The 24,681-nt window shown below is 40.1% G+C and overlaps 2 protein-coding genes across 3 annotated transcripts in view; both read right to left on the bottom strand.

The window, feature by feature from the left end:
- Window positions 1-6,424, bottom strand: part of lyst (lysosomal trafficking regulator) — a 127,589-nt gene extending 121,165 nt beyond the window's left edge. Inside the window, exons 1-2 of the mRNA XM_079636293.1 lie at window positions 6,362-6,424; window positions 5,589-5,832 (exon numbers count right to left, since the gene is read on the bottom strand). Of these exons, the coding sequence (XP_079492419.1) occupies window positions 5,589-5,669 (81 nt within the window). The 5' untranslated portion in view covers window positions 5,670-5,832; window positions 6,362-6,424. The remainder of the gene's footprint in view (window positions 1-5,588; window positions 5,833-6,361) is intronic.
- A 1,465-nt stretch (window positions 6,425-7,889) lies between these two features.
- The window catches only part of nid1a (nidogen 1a), a 73,199-nt gene continuing 56,407 nt past the window's right edge, over window positions 7,890-24,681 (bottom strand). For both annotated transcript variants that reach the window (XM_079636299.1, XM_079636298.1), the window contains exons 16-20: window positions 24,414-24,585; window positions 23,362-23,519; window positions 16,695-16,818; window positions 11,302-11,414; window positions 7,890-8,309 (exon numbers count right to left, since the gene is read on the bottom strand). In XM_079636299.1, coding sequence (XP_079492425.1) covers window positions 8,179-8,309; window positions 11,302-11,414; window positions 16,695-16,818; window positions 23,362-23,519; window positions 24,414-24,585 — 698 coding nt within the window. In that variant the 3' untranslated portion in view covers window positions 7,890-8,178. The remainder of the gene's footprint in view (window positions 8,310-11,301; window positions 11,415-16,694; window positions 16,819-23,361; window positions 23,520-24,413; window positions 24,586-24,681) is intronic.

Here is a 24,681-nt window from a genome sequence, read left to right as displayed (position 1 = left end):
CGTAAAGAGCACAGCCACAAACACACGTGAACATAAACACACCCACTCGCTTACATAAATATCAAGACAAGAAGATCCTGTACAGTGGCCAACAGTCTGATAAGGTGGGAATATCTGTCTGTCTGAACAATACCTTGCAGAAATTAATACACCGAAAACCTGCAGAAATTACACCCAAAACCTGCAGAAATTACACCCAAAACCTGCAGAAATTACACCCAAAACCTGCAGAAATTACACCCAAAACCTGCAGAAATTACACCCAAAACCTGCAGAAATTACACCCAAAACCTGCAGAAATTACACCCAAAACCTGCAGAAATTACACCCAAAGCCTGGAGAAATTACACCCAAAACCTGCAGAAATTACACCCTAAACCTGCAGAAATTACACCCAAAACCTGCAGAAATTACACCCTAAACCTGCAGAAATTACACCCAAAACCTGCAGAAATGACACCCAAAACCTGCAGAAATGACACCCAAAACCTGGAGAAATTACACCCAAAACCTGCAGAAATTACACCCAAAACCTGCAGAAATTACACCCAAAACCTGCAGAAATTACACCCAAAACCTGCAGAAATTACACCCAAAACCTGCAGAAATTACACCCAAAACCTGCAGAAATTACACCCAAAACCTGCAGAAATTACACCCAAAACCTGCAGAAATTACACCCAAAACCTGCAGAAATTACACCCAAAACCTGCAGAAATTACACCCAAAGCCTGGAGAAATTACACCCAAAGCCTGGAGAAATTACACCCTAAACCTGCAGAAATTACACCCAAAACCTGCAGAAATGACACCCAAAACCTGCAGAAATGACACCCAAAGCCTGCAGAAATGACACCCAAAACCTGCAGAAATGACACCCAAAGCCTGCAGAAATGACACCCAAAACCTGCAGAAATGACACCCAAAACCTGCAGAAATTACACCCAAAGCCTGGAGAAATTACACCCAAAACCTGCAGAAATGACACCCAAAACCTGCAGAAATTACACCCAAAGCCTGGAGAAATTACACCCAAAACCTGCAGAAATGACACCCAAAGCCTGGAGAAATGACACCCAAAGCCTGCAGAAATGACACCCAAAACCTGCAGAAATGACACCCAAAGCCTGCAGAAATGACACCCAAAGCCTGCAGAAATTACACCCAAAGCCTGGAGAAATTACACCCAAAACCTGCAGAAATGACACCCAAAGCCTGGAGAAATGACACCCAAAGCCTGGAGAAATGACACCCAAAGCCTGCAGAAATGACACCCAAAACCTGCAGAAATGACACCCAAAGCCTGCAGAAATTACACCCAAAGCCTGCAGAAATTACACCCAAAGCCTGCAGAAATTACACCCAAAACCTGCAGAAATTACACCCTAAACCTGCAGAAATTACACCCAAAACCTGCAGAAATTACACCCTAAACCTGCAGAAATTACACCCAAAACCTGCAGAAATTACACCCAAAACCAGCAGAAATTACACCCAAAACCTGCAGAAATTACACCCAAAACCTGCAGAAATTACACCCAAAACCTGCAGAAATTACACCCAAAACATGCAGAAATTACACCCTAAACCTGCAGAAATTACACCCAAAACATGCAGAAATTACACCCAAAACCTGCAGAAATTACACCCTAAACCTGCAGAAATTACACCCAAAACCTGCAGAAATTACACCAAAACCCTGCAGAAATTACACCGAAAACCTGCAGAAATTACACCCTAAACCTGCAGAAATTACCCAAATTAACCCAGACGTGTTTTAGCTGCCCGTGAATCAAAATGGCCACACGTTGATCTCAGCCTAAATGCACTGATGTCTCTCAGACGGTCTAGTCTGATCATTTTCTGACACTTTGCTTGTGCATCTTATGATAAAAACCACAGGTAGTTCTGCATCAGACGCCCGACTACAGGGAGAATCATCAAACCAACAGTCAATATAATCGGAAATATTCTTGGCCGTCGCTCCTAAACAGCTGCAGTCAACAGACACGTATGCGGCAAATATGATTAAGAAGCGCATAAGCAGGATACCTCTGCAAGTATTGAAGTAATTATGAAAATAATATCTACATGTTTTCTTGCTGTGTGATGTTAAAAAGCTTATGACTGCATCAACAAATATATACCATCCACTGTAGAACCATGTGGGGTTTTTTTTCTCTATGTTGTACGTTTCTTCGGATAAAAGCTTTTTTTTTTGGACATGCACCATGCTTTGCTTATACCATAGAAATATTTTCGAAAATCCCAATGGTCTTTCGTTCATCTTCTGAACACAAATTAAAACATTTTTAAGAATATCTGAGCATTTCTGTCCCTCCATTAAAAGCTACGCAACTACCACTTTGATCGATGCTTCAAAAAATTAATAAAGAGATCGTAAAAAAACTCATCCATTTGAATTGAGCGGTTTAGTCTAAATTTTATGAAGGTACTTGATCGCTTTATATGATTGATGAGATTTAATTTAAGGCTTTTATTCACACATTTTTTCCATCAACGCATAGATCAGTTGTGTTAAACGGAAGCTGAAGCTTGCTTGACGTGCGAGAACCAATGAGGTTCATTCTTGCGTTACGCAGCGCGTTTGAGCTTCAGCAAGAACCAATGAGGTTCATTCTCGTGTTACGCAGCGCGTTTGAGCTTCAGCAAGAACCAATGAGGTTCATTTTCGCGTTACGCAGCACGTTTGAGCTTCAGCAAGAACCAATGAGGTTCATTCTCGTGTTACGCAGCGCGTTTGAGCTTCAGCAAGAACCAATGAGGTTCATTTTCGCGTTACGCAGCACGTTTGAGCTTCAGCAAGAACCAATGAGGTTCATTCTCGTGTTACGCAGCACGTTTGAGCTTCAGCAAGAACCAATGAGGTTCATTCTCGTGTTACGCAGCACGTTTGAGCTTCAGCAAGAACCAATGAGGTTCATTCTCGTGTTACGCAGCGCGTTTGAGCTTCAGCAAGAACCAATGAGGTTCATTCTCGCGTTACGCAGCGCGTTTGAGCTTCAGCAAGAACCAATGAGGTTCATTCTCGCGTTACGCAGCACGTTTGAGCTTCAGCAAGAACCAATGAGGTTCATTCTCGTGTTACGCAGCACGTTTGAGCTTCAGCAAGAACCAATGAGGTTCATTCTCGTGTTACGCAGCGCGTTTGAGCTTCAGCAAGAACCAATGAGGTTCATTCTCGCGTTACGCAGCGCGTTTGAGCTTCAGCAAGAACCAATGAGGTTCATTCTCGCGTTACGCAGCGCGTTTGAGCTTCAGCAAGAACCAATGAGGTTCATTCTCGCGTTACGCAGCACGTTTGAGCTTCAGCAAGAACCAATGAGGTTCATTCTCGTGTTACGCAGCACGTTTGAGCTTCAGCAAGAACCAATGAGGTTCATTCTCGTGTTACGCAGCACGTTTGAGCTTCAGCAAGAACCAATGAGGTTCATTCTCGTGTTACGCAGCACGTTTGAGCTTCAGCAAGAACCAATGAGGTTCATTCTCGCGTTACGCAGCACGTTTGAGCTTCAGCAAGAACCAATGAGGTTCATTCTCGTGTTACGCAGCGCGTTTGAGCTTCAGCAAGAACCAATGAGGTTCACTCTCGTGTTACGCAGCACGTTTGAGCTTCAGCAAGAACCAATGAGGTTCATTCTCGCGTTACGCAGCACGTTTGAGCTTCAGCAAGAACCAATGAGGTTCATTCTCGTGTTACGCAGCACGTTTGAGCTTCAGCAAGAACCAATGAGGTTCATTCTCATGTTACGCAGCACGTTTGAGCTCCGGCAAGAACCAATGAGGTTCATTCTCGTGTTACGCAGCGCGTTTGAGCTTCAGCAAGAACCAATGAGGTTCATTCTCATGTTACGCAGCACGTTTGAGCTCCGGCAAGAACCAATGAGGTTCATTCTCGTGTTACGCAGCGCGTTTGAGCTTCTGCAAGAACCAATGAGGTTCATTCTCATGTTACGCAGCACGTTTGAGCTTCAGCAAGAACCAATGAGGTTCATTCTCGTGTTACGCAGCACGTTTGAGCTTCAGCAAGAACCAATGAGGTTCATTCTCGTGTTACGCAGCGCGTTTGAGCTTCAGCAAGAACCAATGAGGTTCATTCTCATGTTACGCAGCACGTTTGAGCTTCAGCAAGAACCAATGAGGTTCATTCTCGTGTTACGCAGCACGTTTGAGCTTCAGCAAGAACCAATGAGGTTCATTCTCGTGTTACGCAGCACGTTTGAGCTTCAGCAAGAACCAATGAGGTTCATTCTCGTGTTACGCAGCGCGTTTGAGCTTCAGCAAGAACCAATGAGGTTCATTCTCATGTTACGCAGCACGTTTGAGCTTCAGCAAGAACCAATGAGGTTCATTCTCGTGTTACGCAGCACGTTTGAGCTTCAGCAAGAACCAATGAGGTTCATTCTCGTGTTACGCAGCGCGTTTGAGCTTCAGCAAGAACCAATGAGGTTCATTCTCGTGTTACGCAGCGCGTTTGAGCTTCAGCAAGAACCAATGAGGTTCATTCTCGTGTTACGCAGCGCGTTTGAGCTTCAGCAAGAACCAATGAGGTTCATTCTCGTGTTACGCAGCGCGTTTGAGCTTCAGCAAGAACCAATGAGGTTCATTCTCGCGTTACGCAGCACGTTTGAGCTTCAGCAAGAACCAATGAGGTTCATTCTCGTGTTACGCAGCGCGTTTGAGCTTCAGCAAGAACCAATGAGGTTCATTCTCGTGTTACGCAGCGCGTTTGAGCTTCAGCAAGAACCAATGAGGTTCATTCTCGCGTTACGCAGCGCGTTTGAGCTTCAGCAAGAACCAATGAGGTTCATTCTCGCGTTACGCAGCACGCTTGAGCTTCCGCTAAAGGTTTGTTCTCGCACATCAAGCAGGTTCGTTTGAGCTTCCGTTTATGTTCACTGATCAAAGTTTATGTGAATAAAAGCCTAAATTCAATCTGTTGATCATATAAAGTGATACAGTCTCCTCAGAAAATTTGGACTAAACCACTCAATACATATTGATTTGTTTTACGATCTCTTTATGAACTTTTTGAAGCATCAAAATGGGAGTTGCGTAGATGTCAGATGAACGGAAGTCTTATGGGTTTGGAACTACATGAGGGTGAGTAATCAATAACAGAATTTTCATTTTCGAAAATTAAAACAAACTAAATATTTTCCAAGTAATATTATACACATATTCATAATACATTTTTATAGTATAAATTGGGTCTTTAGGCCTATACATTAAAATATATAGGCTAGCTGTCTTTTAAAGTTTGGTTTGGGGTCCCTCGAATGATGGTGATAATCATATTATTTGGGGGTCTGTGTGGCATCTAAAATATTGAAAACCCTGCATTAAACCACACTGTAGTAGTCACAGTGCTTCTTTTAAAGATATGGTTGTTTTCTAAAAACAATAATTCAAGATATTAAAAAAAATCCAAGTCTAATACAGCCTAGCAACCACAAAGCTTTAAAACTTATGTCTGTTTAAACTGCATAGCTTTCAGACTTCAATGCTGTATCAAGCAAGTCTTTTACAAGCCCCACAAACAACGTTTGTCGTCTACTAGCGCTCACCTGCAGATCTGCGCCCTGTGCACGGCAGTCCATGTAGTTGTCCCAGGCCTGGGACAGATCAGCCAGGTGTGAGCTGGCCATGTCCAGGTGAGCGCCACCGGCTCCGGTTCATCCACAGCAGCGACAGAACAGAAGCTCTAAAATCCCGCGGGTAAATTTGAACTGCATGCGCGGGAACGACGTATCATTTCATTAGGGTTCCATCCAGATCAAGAGATGCAAAGTCCGTTAAATCCGTTACTACCTACAGAGATGAAATAGAACTTTTAAATGTACGACTGGCGCGAATTGAGCTCTGCACTGCACCATTCAGCAGCAAATTACAGTTCGCATTCAATGACGTAAAAAGTACGTTATTCCTGTCAGGTTATTACATCTAGTTGACAAGTTGCTGTCAAGTTACAGTGCGAGCAGACAAACGAAGCAGTGATGTTAGAGTACACTGCTTCTGTTGAACACAAGTTGGCACTTATATTAGCTTCGGTGTCAACATTAGCGTGAATTAACCAGTAAAAAATACATTAACCAGAACAAATAAAGATTGTTTGGTTCGTATCTGCAAACAGGAACTCGTGTTTGCGTGTATCTGGATCATTTCACGCAACAGCAGACGCAGAATATCCCGCAGCACAGCTTAGGCTAACACTCATTGATTTACTTCTTTCTATTATGAGGTTGCACAATTCCAACCAGCCATTTTAATCACTGTTAGCCATATTATTAATCTGAACGTAACGTGTAAGACGTGTTAAATACAATTACAATTTACATACCTCGTCTCCGGTCTTCCTTCTAACATATACACAAGCAATTTAGAAGACAAAAAAATGACATGCAAAACAGTACAGGAAATAACGCCCACAAAACAGAATCCTAAGTGGCCATTGGTTGAGTAGACGCTAACTTCCTGTCAATCAAATCTGCGGCCTCTGAGGACGCTCCCTCTCGCCAGTCATTCTGATGACGCCAATCGTGTCCCCCCTGTAGGGGCGGGGCTTACGCGCGTGCGTCTCTTGTTCGCGTTGTGGGCGGGGCTGACGCGATGACGCAATTGCGCATTGGATCTGGGACCCAGTCACATTATTTTCCTCTTTATTATGGAAATAAGAGGATGTTTGCGTGAGTGTTTTAAAAGCCAGAAGCAGTAAATTATTCAGACGTATTTTGAGCCTGATCTCTGATCAGATTTGAGCCACTGTTCCATGATGTCACCATTCTTTTGTACAGATTCATAAATTATTTAAGTGTTCCAGTAAGACATTTTCACGTACATTTACTCATATATCATCCTGATCTATCAAATCTAATATTCAACAGCACATCGATCATATTCATATTTTATTATTGTAATTCTGTACCCAGTTGTTGTATTTCTGATTATTTTTTCATCATCTAAATATATATATAAGGTCTTTTTCTACTTTTAGCTATGTAATAATTATCTCAACTTTCCCTAATACTAGCTATGAAACACTTTAACTATTCATAACATAAATATCTAATATTATGAATTGTATGTGCATGTATTTAATCATATAATGGAAAATGTTTGTATTAGTGCCATCAAATCAATTGTGATTAATCGCATCTAATATAAAAGTTTGTTTATATTTGTGTGTGTATATATATATATACACACACATTATATAAACAAACACACACACACGTATACCCATTATATACATACTGTACATTACCCATATATAAACACAAACTTTTATGTGAGATGTGATTAATCAATGATTTGACAGCACTAATTTGCATAAACTTAAATGCATCACTATTATTATTTTTTATCTCAAAATGTTTATTTTTCAGACTTTTCATAATTAATTCCATTATTATGACAGAAAGGGAGTTTGAGAACACAATGCTTGTTTCTTTAAAAAAAATGGTGTCCAAATCCAATATATTTAATCACTTCTACTCATTTACTGAGTTTTTACATATTACAATATTACGTTTTACATATTACATTTCCAGTTATCATAAATCAGATGAAATTCATGTTTTTTTTTCAGTGGCGACAACACTTAATAACATAATTGTTAAACGTAAAATAATAATAATAGAATGCTACGATGTAATTATTGATCTGAACAGTCAAGAGATAAGAAAAGAATAACCAGATTATTAATGTTTTTCAATATTTCCGTGTGATTTTCAGTCTGCTGTTGCCCTCTGCTGGTCATTCCTGTGCACACGTGCTTTATTGACCTGTGTAGACTCATTATCACAGTCAGCATGAGCGTTTTAATTAGTAAACAAGCACTTGAACAACATATAAAAATATGACAAGGCTAAATAAACAAAATATGATTTTATTGAACAGTTGTATGTGTAAACATTTATTTATGTCAGGTTATGTCACAATTGTGTCATTATTTTTATTTAGCAAGGATACTCTCAGTATCGGGGTGATAATGTTAGTTGTTAAGAGATATTCACAATGCATGTATCTGCTCTTTAAAGCACCATGAGCGTATTTAAGGCAAGGTTGCATTTCAAAATCTTTAATAGAGAGTGTGTGTGTTTCAGTGGATCATGAAGGACGGAGCTTCACACGAAGGGTCATGTGACTGAATCTTCTTCAGTTCGTGCCGTCCCGCTCCACACACCCCAGTCCGACAGCGTTGTCGGGACATCTGCATGATCGGCCAGCAGGGGTCGCCAGACACAAGTGTGTGCAGCCGCCGTTATTGGTCGAGCAGTAGTTCTGACCTGATGGGGAACATTGACCATCTCACGTCAGCTGCATTACAGGACTCGGTCACTTTCTAATCAAAACTCAAGTCATCCTAGGTGTATATGACTTTCTTTTATCAGGCGAATACAATCTGAGTTATATTAAAAAATATCCTGGCTCTTCCAAGCTTTATAATGGCAGTGAATTGACCCTTCGCAGGGAGTTTGATTGACAGGTGATCTGACCAATCATACATCCGAACGTCACAAGTTGCGTAAATTGCGAATTAGTAGATTGTGTATGGCTGGAAGCTAGAATGTTACTTTACTTAACGGGTTAAATATGAATATTTTTCTTACACAAACTCATAGCTTTGCTACAGAAGGGCTTTATTAACCCCCGGAGCCGCGTGATGTTCGTTTATGACGGATGAATGCACGTTTTTGAGCTTCAATCTGTTGGTTGCAATTCACTGCCATTATAAAGCTGGGAAGAGCCAGGATATTTTTTAATATAACTCCGATTGTGTTTCTGTTATCACTGTAAAGTATGGAGCTTATATTATGACAAAATGATTTGAATTTGAATTGTGTAAATCTGAATTATTTGCAGGTGTAATCTAACAAAATTGAATTTTAGGTGGTAGTTTAAATAGTTCTGAATTTGAATTTTTTTAAACGAATATTGAACATTTGAAATTTAACAAATTGAAATGTTTTTATGGCTGAATTTTATAGACATGTATTTTCAAACAGTAATATTCAGTTTAAAAAAATTCAGATTCAAGTTTTCAAGATGAAGAAATTCAGAACTTCAAATTCAGTTTTCTAAAATTCAATGTCAAAAATTCAAGTTCAAAAATTCAGATCTGACAGAAAGTAGGTCACAGGTCATCCACAGGGAAGAGTAGATGATCTCAGAAAAGTCGAACAGAGCATTTTGGCCAGTTGCCACTCTCTGAGGGACATTCTAAAACGCTTACGTGAAAAACGCTTAACATGGCTCACTGTAAAAAGACAAGGACCAAACTCAGTAGCCTACGCATCATAATAATAAACCATGTATAAAAAATCAGATGAGCCCAGAATATGAACGCAATGCGTTTAATTACGCGTTAAGCATGTTCTTACCATAGAAAACCGTTATAAGAAAACACTTAACGTGGCTTAATAAACCTTAAACCTGATTTTTTTATACATAGTAGGCCTATGGTTTATTAAGGGCCATTTAAGGTTTATTAAGCCACGTTAAGCGTTTTATAACGGTTTTCTATGATTAGAACATGCTTAATTAAACGCGTTGCGTTCATATTCTGGGCTCATCTGATTTTTTTATACAAAGTGGTTTATTAATATGATTTGTACTGAGTTTGGTCCTTTAATATCACTGTCTTCGTACAGTAAGCCACGTTAAGCGTTTTCATATCGGTTTTCTATTAAGGAATTTGCTCAACGCGTAATGAAACGCGTTGCGTTCATATTCTGGGCTCATCTGATTTTTTATACATAGTATGGTTTATTAATATGATGTGTATGGTCCTATATCACTGTTCGTACAGTAAGCCACGTTAAGCGTTTTTCACGTAAGCGTTTTAGAATGTCCACTCATGAATCGCCCGGAGGTAAGTGATTCTTAAACATGAATGATTTTGTGTTTATATGTTAGGTTAGCGTTCTCAGCACGTGGGACATTTGTCTAAGCGGTCTCTGGTGTTTGTTTTAAAGTAGCCTACATTTTGTGTAAAATTGATTAGAACGCCACCTTGTCTAGACCTCAGTTACACAGACAGGACGCGAGCGGCGCGACGCAACACAGCTTGAAGCGACTGTTGCAAAGAGCTGGGACTAGATCAGAAATAGGATGGGGAATCCGTGTGCTGTTGGGGATTTCACGGGTCGCGTCGCACCGTTCGCGTCCGGTCTAGACTGCGTCGTACATGTAATCGACCTCCGGGCGATTCATGACAAGAGTCAGAGAGTGGCAACCTCTTGAACCACCACCACGTTCGCGCTGGAAAACTTCCGCAGTCCCCAATTGGCCAAAATGCTCTGTTCGACTTTTCTGAGATCATCTACTCTTCCCTGTGGATGACCTGTGACCTACTTTCTGTCAGATCTGAATTTTTGAACTTGAATTTTTGACATTGAATTTTAGAAAACTGAATTTGAAGTTCTGAATTTCTTCATCTTGAAAACTTGAATCTGAATTTTTTTAAACTGAATATTACTGTTTGAAAATACATGTCTATAAAATTCAGCCATAAAAACATTTCAATTTGTTAAATTTCAAATGTTCAATATTCGTTTAAAAAAAATTCAAATTCAGAACTATTTAAACTACCACCTAAAATTCAATTTTGTTAGATTACACTTGCAAATAATTCAGATTTACACAATTCAAATTCAAATCATTTTGTCATAATATAAGCTCCATAGTAAAGCTGCTTTGAAACAATTCGCATTAAAGCGCTATAGAAATTAGGGTGACTTGATTTCTAAAAATTGTTATGTTAAAATTGTTTCTAAATTTATGGTTCTTAAAGGTAGGGTAGGTCAGAATTGTCTAAAAAAACTTTTATTCAAATTAGTTTAAACTGTCTTTATATACCAATACATCATTAAAATGCAAGTACTCTGAAATAGAGAGTATAAAAACTGAGTGACTCTAGTGTATTTAATCTTCAATAAACACAGCTCATTAATTCCATTCACTCCCACCTAAAAACGGGTGCGCGACTGCACGCATGTGGGCGGAGCCAGTAATAGCGGCGGTAGTCATGGCGACGGAGAGTGACAGTCGCGCAAGCCAATCACTTGTTTCGTCCCGGTAGGAATTAATGAGCTGTTTTTTGAAGATTAAATACACTAGAGTCACTCAATTTTTATACTCTCTTTTTCAAAGTACTTACATTTTAATTATGTATTGGTATATAAAGACAGTTTAAGCCAATTTGAAAAAAAGTTCTTTAGACAATTCTTACCTACACAACCTTTAAGAAGTGAAACCCATGAGGAAGAGGAATCGTACCAGAGGGGCAGCTGGCGTGTGCCGTGGTGATCCCGTACAGACGTGTCCGTTTCTGGGGCTGGAACTCATCGACCTCTCTTCTGGAGTAGCGATCCACCACGACTACAGCACCCCTGATCCAACACACACACACACACACACACACACACCTCTTTATTCGTATGATACATATATGAATGTACAGTATATATAAATAATGAAGAGTATTTTACTTTCCCCAAACTTTTGAATGGTAGTATATCATATGTTTCTGAAACAGCACAACTGCTTTCAACGTGGATAATATAATAATCATAAATGTTTCTTGAGCATCAGATCATCATATTATCCTGATTTCTGAAGGATCATGTGACACTGAAGACTGGAGTAATGATGCTGAAAATTCAGCTTTGATCAAAGGAATAAATTACACTTTAGCCTACTATATATTCACGTAGATAAAAGCTATTTTAAATTGTAATAATATTTCATAATTTTGACTGTACTCTGCTAACATACATGGAAATAAAATCAAAATCAAAAGAAGAAAAACTGAGGATTGCATTTTGCATTAGAAACTATTAAGACTGATTTGCATAATTTTCTAAGGCATATTTTGAGATTTAAAGGGGAGCGCGTAAGCCGTAAGTATCTGTATGCACAATATTTGTCTGATCAACTTATTTTTTGAAAGATACAATACAAAAAAAGTTTATTTTAGGTTTGGGGGAAACTTTTTTAAATGTATAATGTCTCATGCACTTTACGGTGCAATCCTCAATAATTAGATCAAATTGAAGTTGTTACAATAAAGAAATATTTCCATAGACGATTATTCAAAAAGAACTGGTTTGATCGTTGTAAATGAGTCCATGATTGGATGGCACTACACTGCAGGCAATTGTGGTAATATAATGCAAAAATAAACGAAATAACATAAAAAAATCAAATTAAATCAGTCCGATTACCCCTCTGACAGTAACTTGAGTTGTGTGCTGCTCGTTAGTCTTATTAAGTATTGACATTTATTGTTAAAGTGACATATTTAAACGTTTTTTCATAAAAAAAACTCTTAATGCCTTAAATATCTTGAATGTAACTCGACACCCTTGCCTCATTTAGTATGTGCAGTTCTATGAATATGCAAATTAGCCCCGCCTCCACTCACTCACTCACTCACTCAGAGATCCACTGGTTGACGATCACACGTTGATCTGATTGGTTACAAGGTAGTGTGTGACGTCAGAAACACCAGCGATTTCAAACCGTGTTTTTGAGACTGTCTTTGGTTCACTGCAGTTTTAAGCAGAAAATACTCAGCAATGCTGTCCACTTATGAACTTACACATGGTTTGTCTCTTAAAGCAGATTAAAAACACCACATAGACACATAAACAACATTAAAAGCTGGATTTTCACCACAGGGGGACTTTAAGTTCAACTAAATGTGACCCGCTCTGGCGAAATAAGTCGGAAGTCGCAACATTTCATTTTAAGATATGGACCAATTATGTGGAAAAACAATGAAATAATAGTTTTTTTTTGTGTGCTAATTTCAAAGAACAGACATTCAAAAATAATCTCCCAAAGTTTCGTAGTCCAGATAATTGAGTAAAGGTATTTAAATGACTATTAAATTTACAAATGTTCAGGATCCCCTGAAGCGTCACTATCTCTGCTCTCCAAATATGGTGTTACACGTTGTATAGAACCAATCAAAAAGCTTAGAAATGAACGCAAACGCTGATCATTTGTCAATGGGAAGCCCCGTTTCGACTGACCGGCACGCGATTGGTCCAGCCATCCTTCTGTCAGACTCAGCGCTCGGTGTAAACAAGCTCAAGATCTCCTCAGAAAGATGAAATATTATTATTTGAGAGATGTCATGTTATATATTAATGTCTTTGCTCAAATTAAGCTGTAAAATAAATAGTTTATCCCTTCAAATGCAATGGATTTTGAAAGATATCAACAAAAAATGGGCATAAAACTTTAAAAGCAATTTTTTCAGGTTTTTAATTGGAAAAAGAGGACAGACGACCATAATTCAAATGTGTACAGTATATCTTTACAACCATTCAAGGTATGACTTTGTCTAAGATATTATTTGAAAGCTTATGGTCTCATCTTTCCATTAATACCAAAATCTACTAATTGGAGCAGACGTGACAACATTTTAACTGTGATAAAGACATTTTCCTCCCAAATTCTCACTGCTGTAGTGCAGTATATTACCACAATTGTCTACAGTGTAGTGCCATCCAATCATGGACTCATGTACGATGATCAAACCAGTTATTAATCTATGGAAATATTCCTTTATTTTAACTTCAATTTGATCTAATTATTGAGGATTGCACCGTAAAGTAAGTGCATGAAAAAAATTTTTTTTAATACATCAAAAGTTTCCCCCAAACCTAAAATAGACTTTAGTTGTAATTAATATTTTAAGATTTGATGTTTTTTTGTATGCTGGCGAGTTTGCTATAATAAGCTCCATCATGACTGTCCACTAACAGAGAGGAAGATCAGAGAGAGGCGACTGGACGGGCCGTGAAATCGCACACAGCTGCAGCTAGCCTTGACCAGGCCTCGTGACCCGACCTCAGCATAGCAAACACACTCGGGGTTAAAGCGCCCGATCTGCTGCGGAGGGAATCTGTGCTCGCGAACAGACACATCAAGGACTCAGAGGAACAGAGAGCTGTTGAGCTCACAGGTTTAGTGGACTGAACCTTGACCTTGCTTTCTGAACCATGAACAAACAACACCATCAAGCCCAGACCAAATCTGATGACTTTCTGCACATTATTCTCTCATAATACACTTCCATTCAAATGTTTGGAGTCGGTGAGTTGCTTTTAACCCCTTATATTGGCATTGCCATTACATATTTAAAACAGTAATATCCTATACCAATCTTGACAAACTATATATCATTTGAAAGCTTACAATCTCTAGTTTACATATTTGGTGACTGGTTTTCAAAATAAATTACAGAGGAGCCGTAATTTATCAATTTGCAACAAGAATATGTTCATACTCCTAAAGCGTGTTCAGACCTTTATTTTGAAATAGTGATGAACATGAAAAATCATGAAAGAATGGTAGAAACCTCAGTTTGTTTTCATGCCAAGAGTTCAAAAGATAGCATCCAAAAAAAAGGTCTGAAAATGTTTTAAATATAAAGAAAATAATAACAGATTCAGCATTTGTGATGTGGCCGCGAGCTATAATGCACATACGTGATCTTTTGTGTTTCTTAGAGGTTGAGTTAATTTCTAAATCTGCCAAACTTCCAACACTACTTCTGAATAGGATGTCTACTTCATAAATTGTATGAAAATTGTAAAAATAATGGTTCAGACTCAAACAACATATGGAAATGGGGGCACCCTTATATGGGCAGTAATGTCCACTAGTGGAGAAGTGTGGTACTGCGCCCAAACTAAATCTCACTGAAAGCTTATTTTCTGAGATATCAACCTAACATTTGAAACACAACTTGTTCAGATTTTTGGCTTTGATTTTTTTGCATTTTTAGAGTCCACCAGGTTTTGAAAATATATATTTTATATAAAATATGAATAATTTAATTTTTAACATTGTACATTTTCATAAACTCAAACTTCTATAACTTTTTTTCTGTTTAACTTAATTTATTTCACTTCTACAAAAATCTGCTAAATGTATTCTTTAAAACAAGACCAATCTTACATCTATATTCCAAAGCATTCTTGAATTACAACCATTTAAGTTCGTAATGTGCATTTTCATGTCTATTAAAAAAAAGGGGGTGAGAAATTAATATTTTAATATTATATAAAAATAAAAAGGGGTTAAGGGGTTAAGAAATTAATATTTTAATATTATATAAAAATAAAAAATAATTAGCCACGCCCCAAACTCTTGCTATTGGTTGAGCTGGAAAGAGATTGACAGATCTGAGCAGAACGCTCTCAATGTTTTGAGGCTCAATATTTACACTTTTGGGTGAGAAAACCCTATGAATGGGATACTGATAGTAGTCAATGAACAATAAACTGGGTTAAGAGAATGTATTTCAGCAAAGAATCTTACATACTTCACCTTTAAATTGAGAAAATATTTCACAACATCACTGTTTATACTGTGTGTTTGAGTCTTGGTCAGCAGATCAGACTTCTTGCAAAAAAAAAAAAAAAATCTAACCAACCTTTCACTTGATTTCAGTTTAATTCCTCCTATGGTGAAACTTAAGCTTTTAGTGTTGTTTATAAGTCTATAAGGTGTTTTTAATATGCTTTAAGACAACTCATGTGTTTTAAAAACACGGTTTGAAATCGCTGGTGTTTCTGACGTCACAAACTACCTTGTAACCAATCAGATCAACGTGTGATCGTCAACCAGTGAATCTCTGAGCCAGTGACGGACTGGCCATTGGATGCGGCCGCCTTTTGGCGGATTGGCCGCCCGCAACCGGCAGCACAGCCAGCGGCTCGCTCGGCGCTCATCACAACCATATAAAAAGGCTAAATAAATAAATAAAGTATAATATATGAACTGACAAAATGTAAAAATGTGTACCTTGCTTGAATGCAATGTAAGTCGCTTTGGATAAAAGCGTCTGCCAAATGCATAAATGTAAATGTAAATATGAATAAAATAATAATAAATTAAGCGGAGCTGCAGGCGGCCACAAAAAAACAAGGAAAAAAGCAAACAAACAAACACCACGGCCTATCTCTGGAAAATAATAGCCCTATGAGCTAAATAATAATAATGACTTTTTATTTCAATTTTTCCTGTGGAGGACAAATAGCCTAAATGTATGTAATCTCTCTATTTATAAGGTATTTTGAATTTCTCGCGATCTCAACTTCATGAAATTCGCGAAGGAATTTCTCGTGATCATTGACCTGATGAGATGATAGATAATGACAAGTGAATGATGGGTAATGAGAGCATATCAACAACACGGAGTGAAAGAAAATGGATCGAGGAATGAGAAAACGGCGAGTAGAAAAGGGTGGAGCAGAAAAAAAGAGAGAGAAGAAGCGTAAGGCTTTATTGGCTGAAAGTGGGAAAAGCGCCAATATTGTGGAGTTATTTGCTAAAAAGCCTGTGCCCAGCAATGACAGAGAAGACAAATGTGGCCTCTCTGCTAAAATTGCCAGGGCCTCTTTTTGGTGCCAGTCCGCCACTGCTCTGAGCTGAGTGAGTGGAGGCGGGGCTCATTTGCATATTCATAGAACCACGTATACTAAATGAGGCGTTACATTCAAGCTATTGTAAGGCATGATGAATTTTTCGAGGAAACAACATTTAAATTGTAATTTTGGTGATTAAACGTGAGTTTTAAGGGATAAAATGATTGACTACAGAGGGACTTTAGCTTCTGACTAAAGCATAAAGCTGTTAAAGGGAAGGTTCACCTCATCCAGTCAGTGTAGTAGAGGTTCTTTCCATCAGTAGTCAATCCGAAGGGATACTGGATTCCCTCCATAAGCTGCGTCCGACCGCCCTGCTGCGGATTCATGCACTCCACTTTATGTGTACCTGCATCAGAAACACCAAACATCACCGTCAACGCAAACGTTTCAACCAAGCAACGCATTTTTTTAGGGGTGTGTAATAATATATCGTGTCACAATATATCGCAATACAAAAATGTAACAATATGTATCGTGGATAGTGTCACGGCTGTACTTTGTATTGTCCTTTCTGCCGCGCGTGTGTGTGTGTGTGTGTGTGTGTGTGTGTGTGTATGCGCGTGTTTGTGCTTTTCCCCCTACAGGCGCGCTGCGGAGCTGAGCGGTAATCAGGTGGATTGAGTGCACCGGTGCACAGGTGTGCCTATCAATAAAAGCTTCCTGTTTGGCGTCCTCTGGGAGCGTTCCTTCTTGTCACACCGATCCCTGGCCAGGACCGACGTGTTGATCTGCGTTGCGGCGTAATTGTAGAGTTTGGAGATAGACTTTGTTGTGAGAAATGTGCCAATAAAGAGAGTATTGTAACCGCCGAAAATCGCTTCCTCCTCCTTCATTGTTGCTCCCTAGTAAGGGCGTAACAATTGGGGGCTCGTCGAACTAGATTTGTCTTTGAATTCGCGCAAATGATTTAGAAAAAAAAAAAGAAAAAAGAAAAAAAAAATCGTTGAAGGAGGATAAGTGGAATGGAGTACGTTTGTATATTTTCCGCTTATTTGTAAATTGGTATAGTGGGAACGCTCCATTAGTATAGGCTCGGTAATATTAATGTGTTGAGAGTATTTGAAGAACAAACCTTCCGGGTAGGATTAGTACGTGTCTTTGGACACGTAGATTTTTTTTATTTTTTGTTTGTTATTTTTGGTTGACTCGGGACTTAGAGCAGTTGTCTCGGGGGCACATCCGAGGTTTGGGGGGCGACTCGGCGATTGGTCGTTTTCCCAAACTTGCGGGATTTGGTGCGTAAATACCCGGTCTTGGGTCGACTGAAGACTAGGGTCAAGCTAATTTAAGTGGATGGTTTAGTTCTTCAAATAAATCCGGATTTCTTATTGGAAAAAGAAAACACAACTTTTTGTGAGTAGCCTAATATTTGCTGAACGTGTGGTTACTGGTAATTATGGCGACCGATGTTATTGAAACATTTGCTCAGACTCCGTCTGAGGAATTGTTAGCTGGAATGACCAAAGAGCAATTGTTGGAATTAGCTGCGCATTATAAAATCGAGCTAACGTATAATGATAAAAGGTCAAAAGACGGAATTAAGCTAGTCCTTGAAACTGCGCTATGTGATCTGAAAATTTTGAAAGGAAAATCTAAATTGCCTGATTCAGCCGCGTTGCCTGCCTTAGGTGCGCCTATTCCAACCCTTCCGTTGTCTGCTTTAAGCACTCTTTCATTTGAGCAGCAGAAAGAGTTGTTGCTGATACAGCGTGATACTGAGTGTGAGAAGTGTCGCTTGGAATGTGACAAGGTACAAATGGAGCTACAGTTGGAGGAAAGCCGGCAACAGTTAGAGCAACAACGTTTAGATCTTGAAAGGCGTCGACTAGATCTGCAGGAAGAAGGTAAGCCGATGGGGGAAGATTTTGATATTGATTCGAAGAAACTGAGTGTGGCTCATAATTTACGTTTGGTACCGCCGTTTAATGAGGCTGAGGTGGAGATTTTTTTTCTCTTATTTGAGCGAGTCGCAGTGGCGTATAAATGGGGTGATGTTGAGCGCGCTATGTTGCTTCAGTGCGTTCTAACAGGTAAAGCCCAGCAAGCCTATTCTACGCTATCGGATGCTGACAGCCAGAATTACGAAGCCATTAAGGCGGCAGTGTTGAAGATTAATGAGCGTGTTCCAGAGAGCTATCGGCAGCAGTTTCGTTCGTTACAGCGAAAGTTGAATCAAACAAATGTTGAATTCGTAAGAGAATTGACTGTGCAGTTTGATCGTTGGTGTACAGCGGCAGATATTTCAACAATGGATAAATTGAGAGAGTTAATTCTCTTTGAACAATATAGGAATACACTTCCTGAGATTATTGCTACTTATGTTGCAGAGCGTCAGGTTAAAACTGTTTCAGAAGCTGCACTGCTGGTGGATGATTGGGAACTTATTCATAAACCCCGGGCCGAAAGGTTCAGTGAACGCCAAGTTCATACACGGCTGAATTTTCCCGTTGTCCCTATGGGACCAGTCAGGCGTTTTGTGAAAAAAACAAGTGACTATGATAGCTGTAACTATTGTCTGGGAAAAGGACATTGGAAGTCGAATTGTCCAGTACTTAAGTCAAAGACTTCAAGTGCAAAGTTTGTTAGACACGCCCATTTTGTGAAACCTGCTGTCCTGGCTGCGTCGGTTCCTGTGTTAAATCAGACGGGTTTTTTAAAAGGAATGCCGGAGGTAGTGCCCAAGAATGTAGAGAATCACCAGCAGTTATTTAAACCGTTCATTAGTAATGGTTTTGTGTCGCTACCAGGTGGTGTTGACAAAGTGGCAGTGAAAATTCTTCGGGACACAGGGTCATCTGAGTCGTTTATTTTGGAGTCCGTGTTGCCCTTCTCAACTGAGTCGCACACTGGTAGCTCGCTTTTGATTCGCGGAATTGGGCTTAATACATTATCCGTACCCCTGCATAAAGTTAATCTGACCTGTGATCTAGTGCATGGGGTGGTGGATCTTGGTATACGTCCTATTTTACCTGTTGACGGCGTCTCACTGATCCTGGGAAATAACTTAGCAGGTGGACGCGTTTGGGTTAATGAATCGCCCTCTCTGGTTGTGACTGATGCACCGTCCTGTACTGATGGTTTGGATGAGAGTGCGCAACAGTATCCGAAAGTGTTCGTTGCGTGTGCAGTTACTCGTTCTGCTGCTCAGCCTAGGGTTGATGAGAAAGTAAGTGAAACTGAATCGTCTTTCGTTTTGAGCGATTATCCCATTGTGGTTTCTCGGGAGGATTTGTCAACTGAGCAGCAGAATGATGGAACATTAAAACCACAATTTGAACAGGTTGTTGACAGCAGTGAAATTCGTGACAGAGCTCAAGGCTATTTTATTGAACAAAGTGTTTTACTGAGAAAGTGGTCCCCGCATGCTGTTGATGGTATGGGAGATTCTGTTATTCAGGTCGTAATACCAGTAAAGTTTCGCTCGTTAGTGTTGAAATTAGCACACGACCAACTCGCCGGTCATGCAGGTGTTCAGAAAACGTATGACAGAATTCTTCGTTACTTCTACTGGCCCCGTATTAAAAAGGACGTTGCCAGTTTTATTAAGACCTGTCATACATGTCAGCTTACCGGTAAACCGAACCAGTCATTAAAACCAGCTCCTCTGCGTCCAATTCCGGCTGTATGTCAACCGTTCGAACACCTTATCATTGATTGCGTTGGCCCTCTTCCTCGCTCGAAAGGTGGAAGTGAGTTCCTGTTGACAGTGATGTGTCAAGTTACGCGTTATCCAGCTGCGTACCCATTGCGCTCGATTAATACGAAGTCTATTGTGAAAGCGATGACTCAGTTCGTGTCTATTTTTGGGTTACCGAAAATCATTCAATCGGACCAGGGAAGTAATTTTACGTCGAAATTATTTGCGGAAGTGCTTTGCGAGTTGGGTATTAAACACAATCTGTCAACAGCGTATCACCCCCAGAGTCAAGGGGCACTTGAACGTTTCCATGCTACGTTAAAATCATTATTGAGAGCCTACTGCTTGGAGATGCAGCGGGACTGGGAAGAAGGTCTGCCGTGGTTGATGCTAGCAGCCAGAGAGGTCACGCAGCAGAGTATTGGTTTTAGCCCCAACGAACTGGTTTTTGCGCACAAAGTCCGGGGGTTATTGGCTGTCTTGCGTGATCAATGGGTTGACTCAGAACCGCCTGCAAAATTGTCCGAGTATGTACTGGGTTTCCGTCGTCGGCTCTCATTGGCTGGGGAGTTAGCTGGGAAATGTTTAAGTAAAACTCAGGGGAAAATGAAAAAGTTGTTTGACCGTTACACTGAACATCGGAAGTTTAGCGTTGGGATCAGGTCATTGCTCTTCTGCCTGTAGTAGATTCCCCGTTCCAAGCTAAATATACTGGGCCGTATGAGGTAATACATTGCGGGGCCATGGATAATTATACACTTCTGACGCCAGACCGAAAAAAGAGGTCCCAGGTGTGTCATGTAAATCTCCTTAAGCCTTATTATCAGCGAAACCGACCGGTCTCAATGGAAGTAGCCCCTGTGGTGCTGGTGGACAGCTCCCCCCAGTCGTGTGTAACACCGGTCATGACGAGCATGCCTATGGACGACTTGGAATCTCCTGATGACAGTGTGTTACTGGGTCGTTTAAATAATTCTGCTACTTTGAAAAATTTATCATCTAGTCTTAAACATTTGGAGGCGTCGCAAAGTCAGGAATTGATTTGTTTGCTTGCTGAATTCCCGGAGTTGTTTTCGGATGTTCCAACCCAAACAACAGTGTTGGAACATGATATTGAGGTAGGCGACGCTGCTCCTGTTCGTCAGCGTTTTTACAGGGTTCCGCTGAATAAACGAGAGGTTTTGGAGAAGGAAGTCCAGTATTTACTTGATAACCGGTTAGCAGAGCCCTCATTTTCCAGCTGGTCCTCGCCGTGTTTATTAGTTAAAAAATCTGATGGTACATTCCGTTTTTGTACAGATTATAGGAAGCTAAATTCTGTTACAAGACCAGACTCCTTTCCTCTGCCAAGAATGGAGGACTGTGTCGATCAGGTCGGTGCCGCAAAATTTGTGACAAAATTAGATTTGCTGAAAGGCTATTGGCAGATTCCGCTGACAGAGCGCGCGCGCAAGGTTTCATTGTTTATAACACCAAATGGATTATTTTCTTACCGGGTTATGAGTTTCGGTCTTCGAAACGCACCAGCGACGTTTCAAAGAATGATGAACCGGGTTATCGCGGGACTAAAAGGCGTGACGGTCTATTTGGATGACACGGTCGTGGTAAGTGATACATGGTCCGAACACCTTAACCGTTTACGCTTGCTTTTGGTCCGTCTCTCTCAAGCAAATCTTACATTGAATCTGGCTAAGTGCGAGTTTGCAGGAGCGACAGTGACGTATCTGGGTAAGGTAGTGGGGCAAGGACGGGTGCGTCCAGTGAGGGAGAAGGTGAGAGCGATAGACGAATATCCTGTTCCTGTTACGAAGAAGGAGTTAATGAGCTTTCTGGGTCTGGTGGGTTTCTACCGCTGTTTTTGTAGGAACTTCTCTACGGTCGTTGCCCCTTTAACAGACCTACTGAAAGCTAAAGCCTTGTTTGTTTGGTCTGAGTCTTGTCAGAGAGCCTTTGAGGCAGTGAAAACGTTGCTAACTACGACACCTGTCCTTATGGCACCTCAGCTGGAAAAAACATTTAAAATTCAGGTAGATGCCAGTAAAGAGGGAGCAGGGGCAGTGTTAATTCAAGAGGATGATGCGGGTATTGAGCGGCCGGTTTGTTTTTTTTCGCGGAAGTTCAATAGTCATCAGAGGAACTACTCCACGATTGAAAAGGAGGCGCTTGCGTTGATTTTAGCTCTCCAACATTTTGAAGTGTATGTAGGTGGGAACAGTTCAGCGGTAATAGTTTACAGTGACCATAACCCGCTTACCTTTTTACACTCTCTTAAAAATCCAAATCAACGGCTGATGCGTTGGTGCTTATTCCTTCAGCCCTTTCATTTAGATGTTAGGCATGTGAAGGGCTCGGAAAATGTAGTGGCCGACGCGCTGTCTAGGGCACCATTGTAGAACAGTGTGGTAAGGTGTTGCCGTGGATTAAAGATGAACAGGGTTTGTTCTTTTTAGTACGTTAAATAAATTTGTTGGTAATGTGTATAGGCCTATACTAAAATTGTTTGTTAGTGCGGTTATCAGTGCTTAAGTTTTGTGGACGGAAACTTATTGGTTTCCTTTTCTTAAGGGGGGGTGTGTCACGGCTGTACTTTGTATTGTCCTTTCTGCCGCGCGTGTGTGTGTGTGTGTGTGTGTGTGTGTGTGTGTGTGTGTGTATGCGCGTGTTTGTGCTTTTCCCCCTACAGGCGCGCTGCGGAGCTGAGCGGTAATCAGGTGGATTGAGTGCACCGGTGCACAGGTGTGCCTATCAATAAAAGCTTCCTGTTTGGCGTCCTCTGGGAGCGTTCCTTCTTGTCACACCGATCCCTGGCCAGGACCGACGTGTTGATCTGCGTTGCGGCGTAATTGTAGAGTTTGGAGATAGACTTTGTTGTGAGAAATGTGCCAATAAAGAGAGTATTGTAACCGCCGAAAATCGCTTCCTCCTCCTTCATTGTTGCTCCCTAGTAAGGGCGTAACAGATAGTGACTATGTATTGTGTATAGTTTTGAAGTTTAAAGTCCCTGTAATGTCAAAATTAAGTATGTGTTCTGAGTTTGTCATATCACAGAAAAATTTGTTGAATCGTGTAATCTGAACCAGGCGTTACGTCCCGGATAGTTCCTATAGTGCTGGTCAAGTTTAGGCCGACTCTGAAGTAGGAGTCAATCAGTTCCTCCAAAAGAGTTGCTCGAACTAAAATCGTTCCTAGTTCCTGCGGTGTGAACACGCCAAAAAAACAGGAACTAGTTCTAGGAACTCTGAAAAGCCGTACCGGCATCCGCCCAGCACAGCAGAGACGTCCGGGGGTCGTAGGTCAAACCGTTGGGGAGGTTCAAGTCATCCTTGACCAGGACCCTCCGATTCGTGCCGTCCATGTAAGCCATCTCAATTTTGGGGGAGTCCCTGTTCCAGTCGGCCCAGTAGATGTAGCTGATGGAGAAACAGAAACACTTCCCAATAACTACTCCACTGCAGAAATTACTGGTACTTTGGGAATCACTCAAATTCATAAAGCCAAGAATAAATATATAAACAAAACGGTGACACTTTACAATAAAGCCCCGTTAGTTCATGCATTAACTAACATTATCTAGCAATGAGCAATACATTTGTTTTACTATTTATTAATCATTGTCGATTGTTAGTTCATTCATGTTAGCTCAGGTCCTTTAAATGATGTAAGGAATAATTGACGACAGGCCGTTGAATTATTAGAAAAATAATGCACACCCGAGGTGGTAAAAAATAATAAATAAAATATAAATCAACTTAAATGTATTAGGAAATCTTGAAATTAACATCAACTAAGATTAATACAGGCTTTAGAGGTATTTTTCATTGTTAGTTCATGTTAACTAATGTAGTTTACTCATTTTAACAAATGGAAGCTTACAGGTGAATCTGGAAAATTTGAATAAAAGTTCATTTATTTCAGTAATTCAACTTAAAAGGTGAAACTAATATATTATATAGACTCAAAGTGAGATATTTCAAGCCTTTATTTGTTATAATTTTGATGATTATGGCTTACAGCTTATGAAAACCTTTTCACAATATTCTAATTTTGAATTTGGGGTTTTCATAAGCTGTATAATCATAATCATCAAAATTATAACAAATAAAGGCTTGAAATATCTCACTTTGAGTCTATATAATATATTAGTTTCACCTTTTAAGTTGAATTACTGAAATAAATGAACTTTTGCACCATATTCTAATTTTTCGAGTTTCGCCTGTGATGTAAAACTGACTAAACTTAGCATAGGTGAATGTGTAATTTCACCTGCCATAAATACTGCTATAAATACAATTTATGCAACGCACCCATTGGTGGGGTCGGTGAGGATGGCTCTCGGGTTAACCAGGTCTGTGTTAATCAAGACACGTCTGTTGGATCCGTCTAATGAGGAGACTTCAATTCTGTCCTTCATGGAGTCTGTCCAGAACATGTTTCTGCCCACATGGTCAATAGCGATACCCTCAGGACTGCCCAGATCTGAAACAAGAGACAGTTTGAGATAGTGGTGTGCGATATGACCATATTAGATTGGGAATGATTAAAATGTCTCCACGATCTGCCTTTATAGAGAGA

Source organism: Phoxinus phoxinus, assembly GCF_949152265.1.
Source record: "Phoxinus phoxinus genome assembly, chromosome: 14".
Lineage (NCBI taxonomy): Eukaryota > Metazoa > Chordata > Actinopteri > Cypriniformes > Leuciscidae > Phoxinus > Phoxinus phoxinus.
The sequence above is the reverse complement of the archived record's forward strand: the minus strand, read 5'-3'. Positions and strand labels throughout refer to the sequence as shown.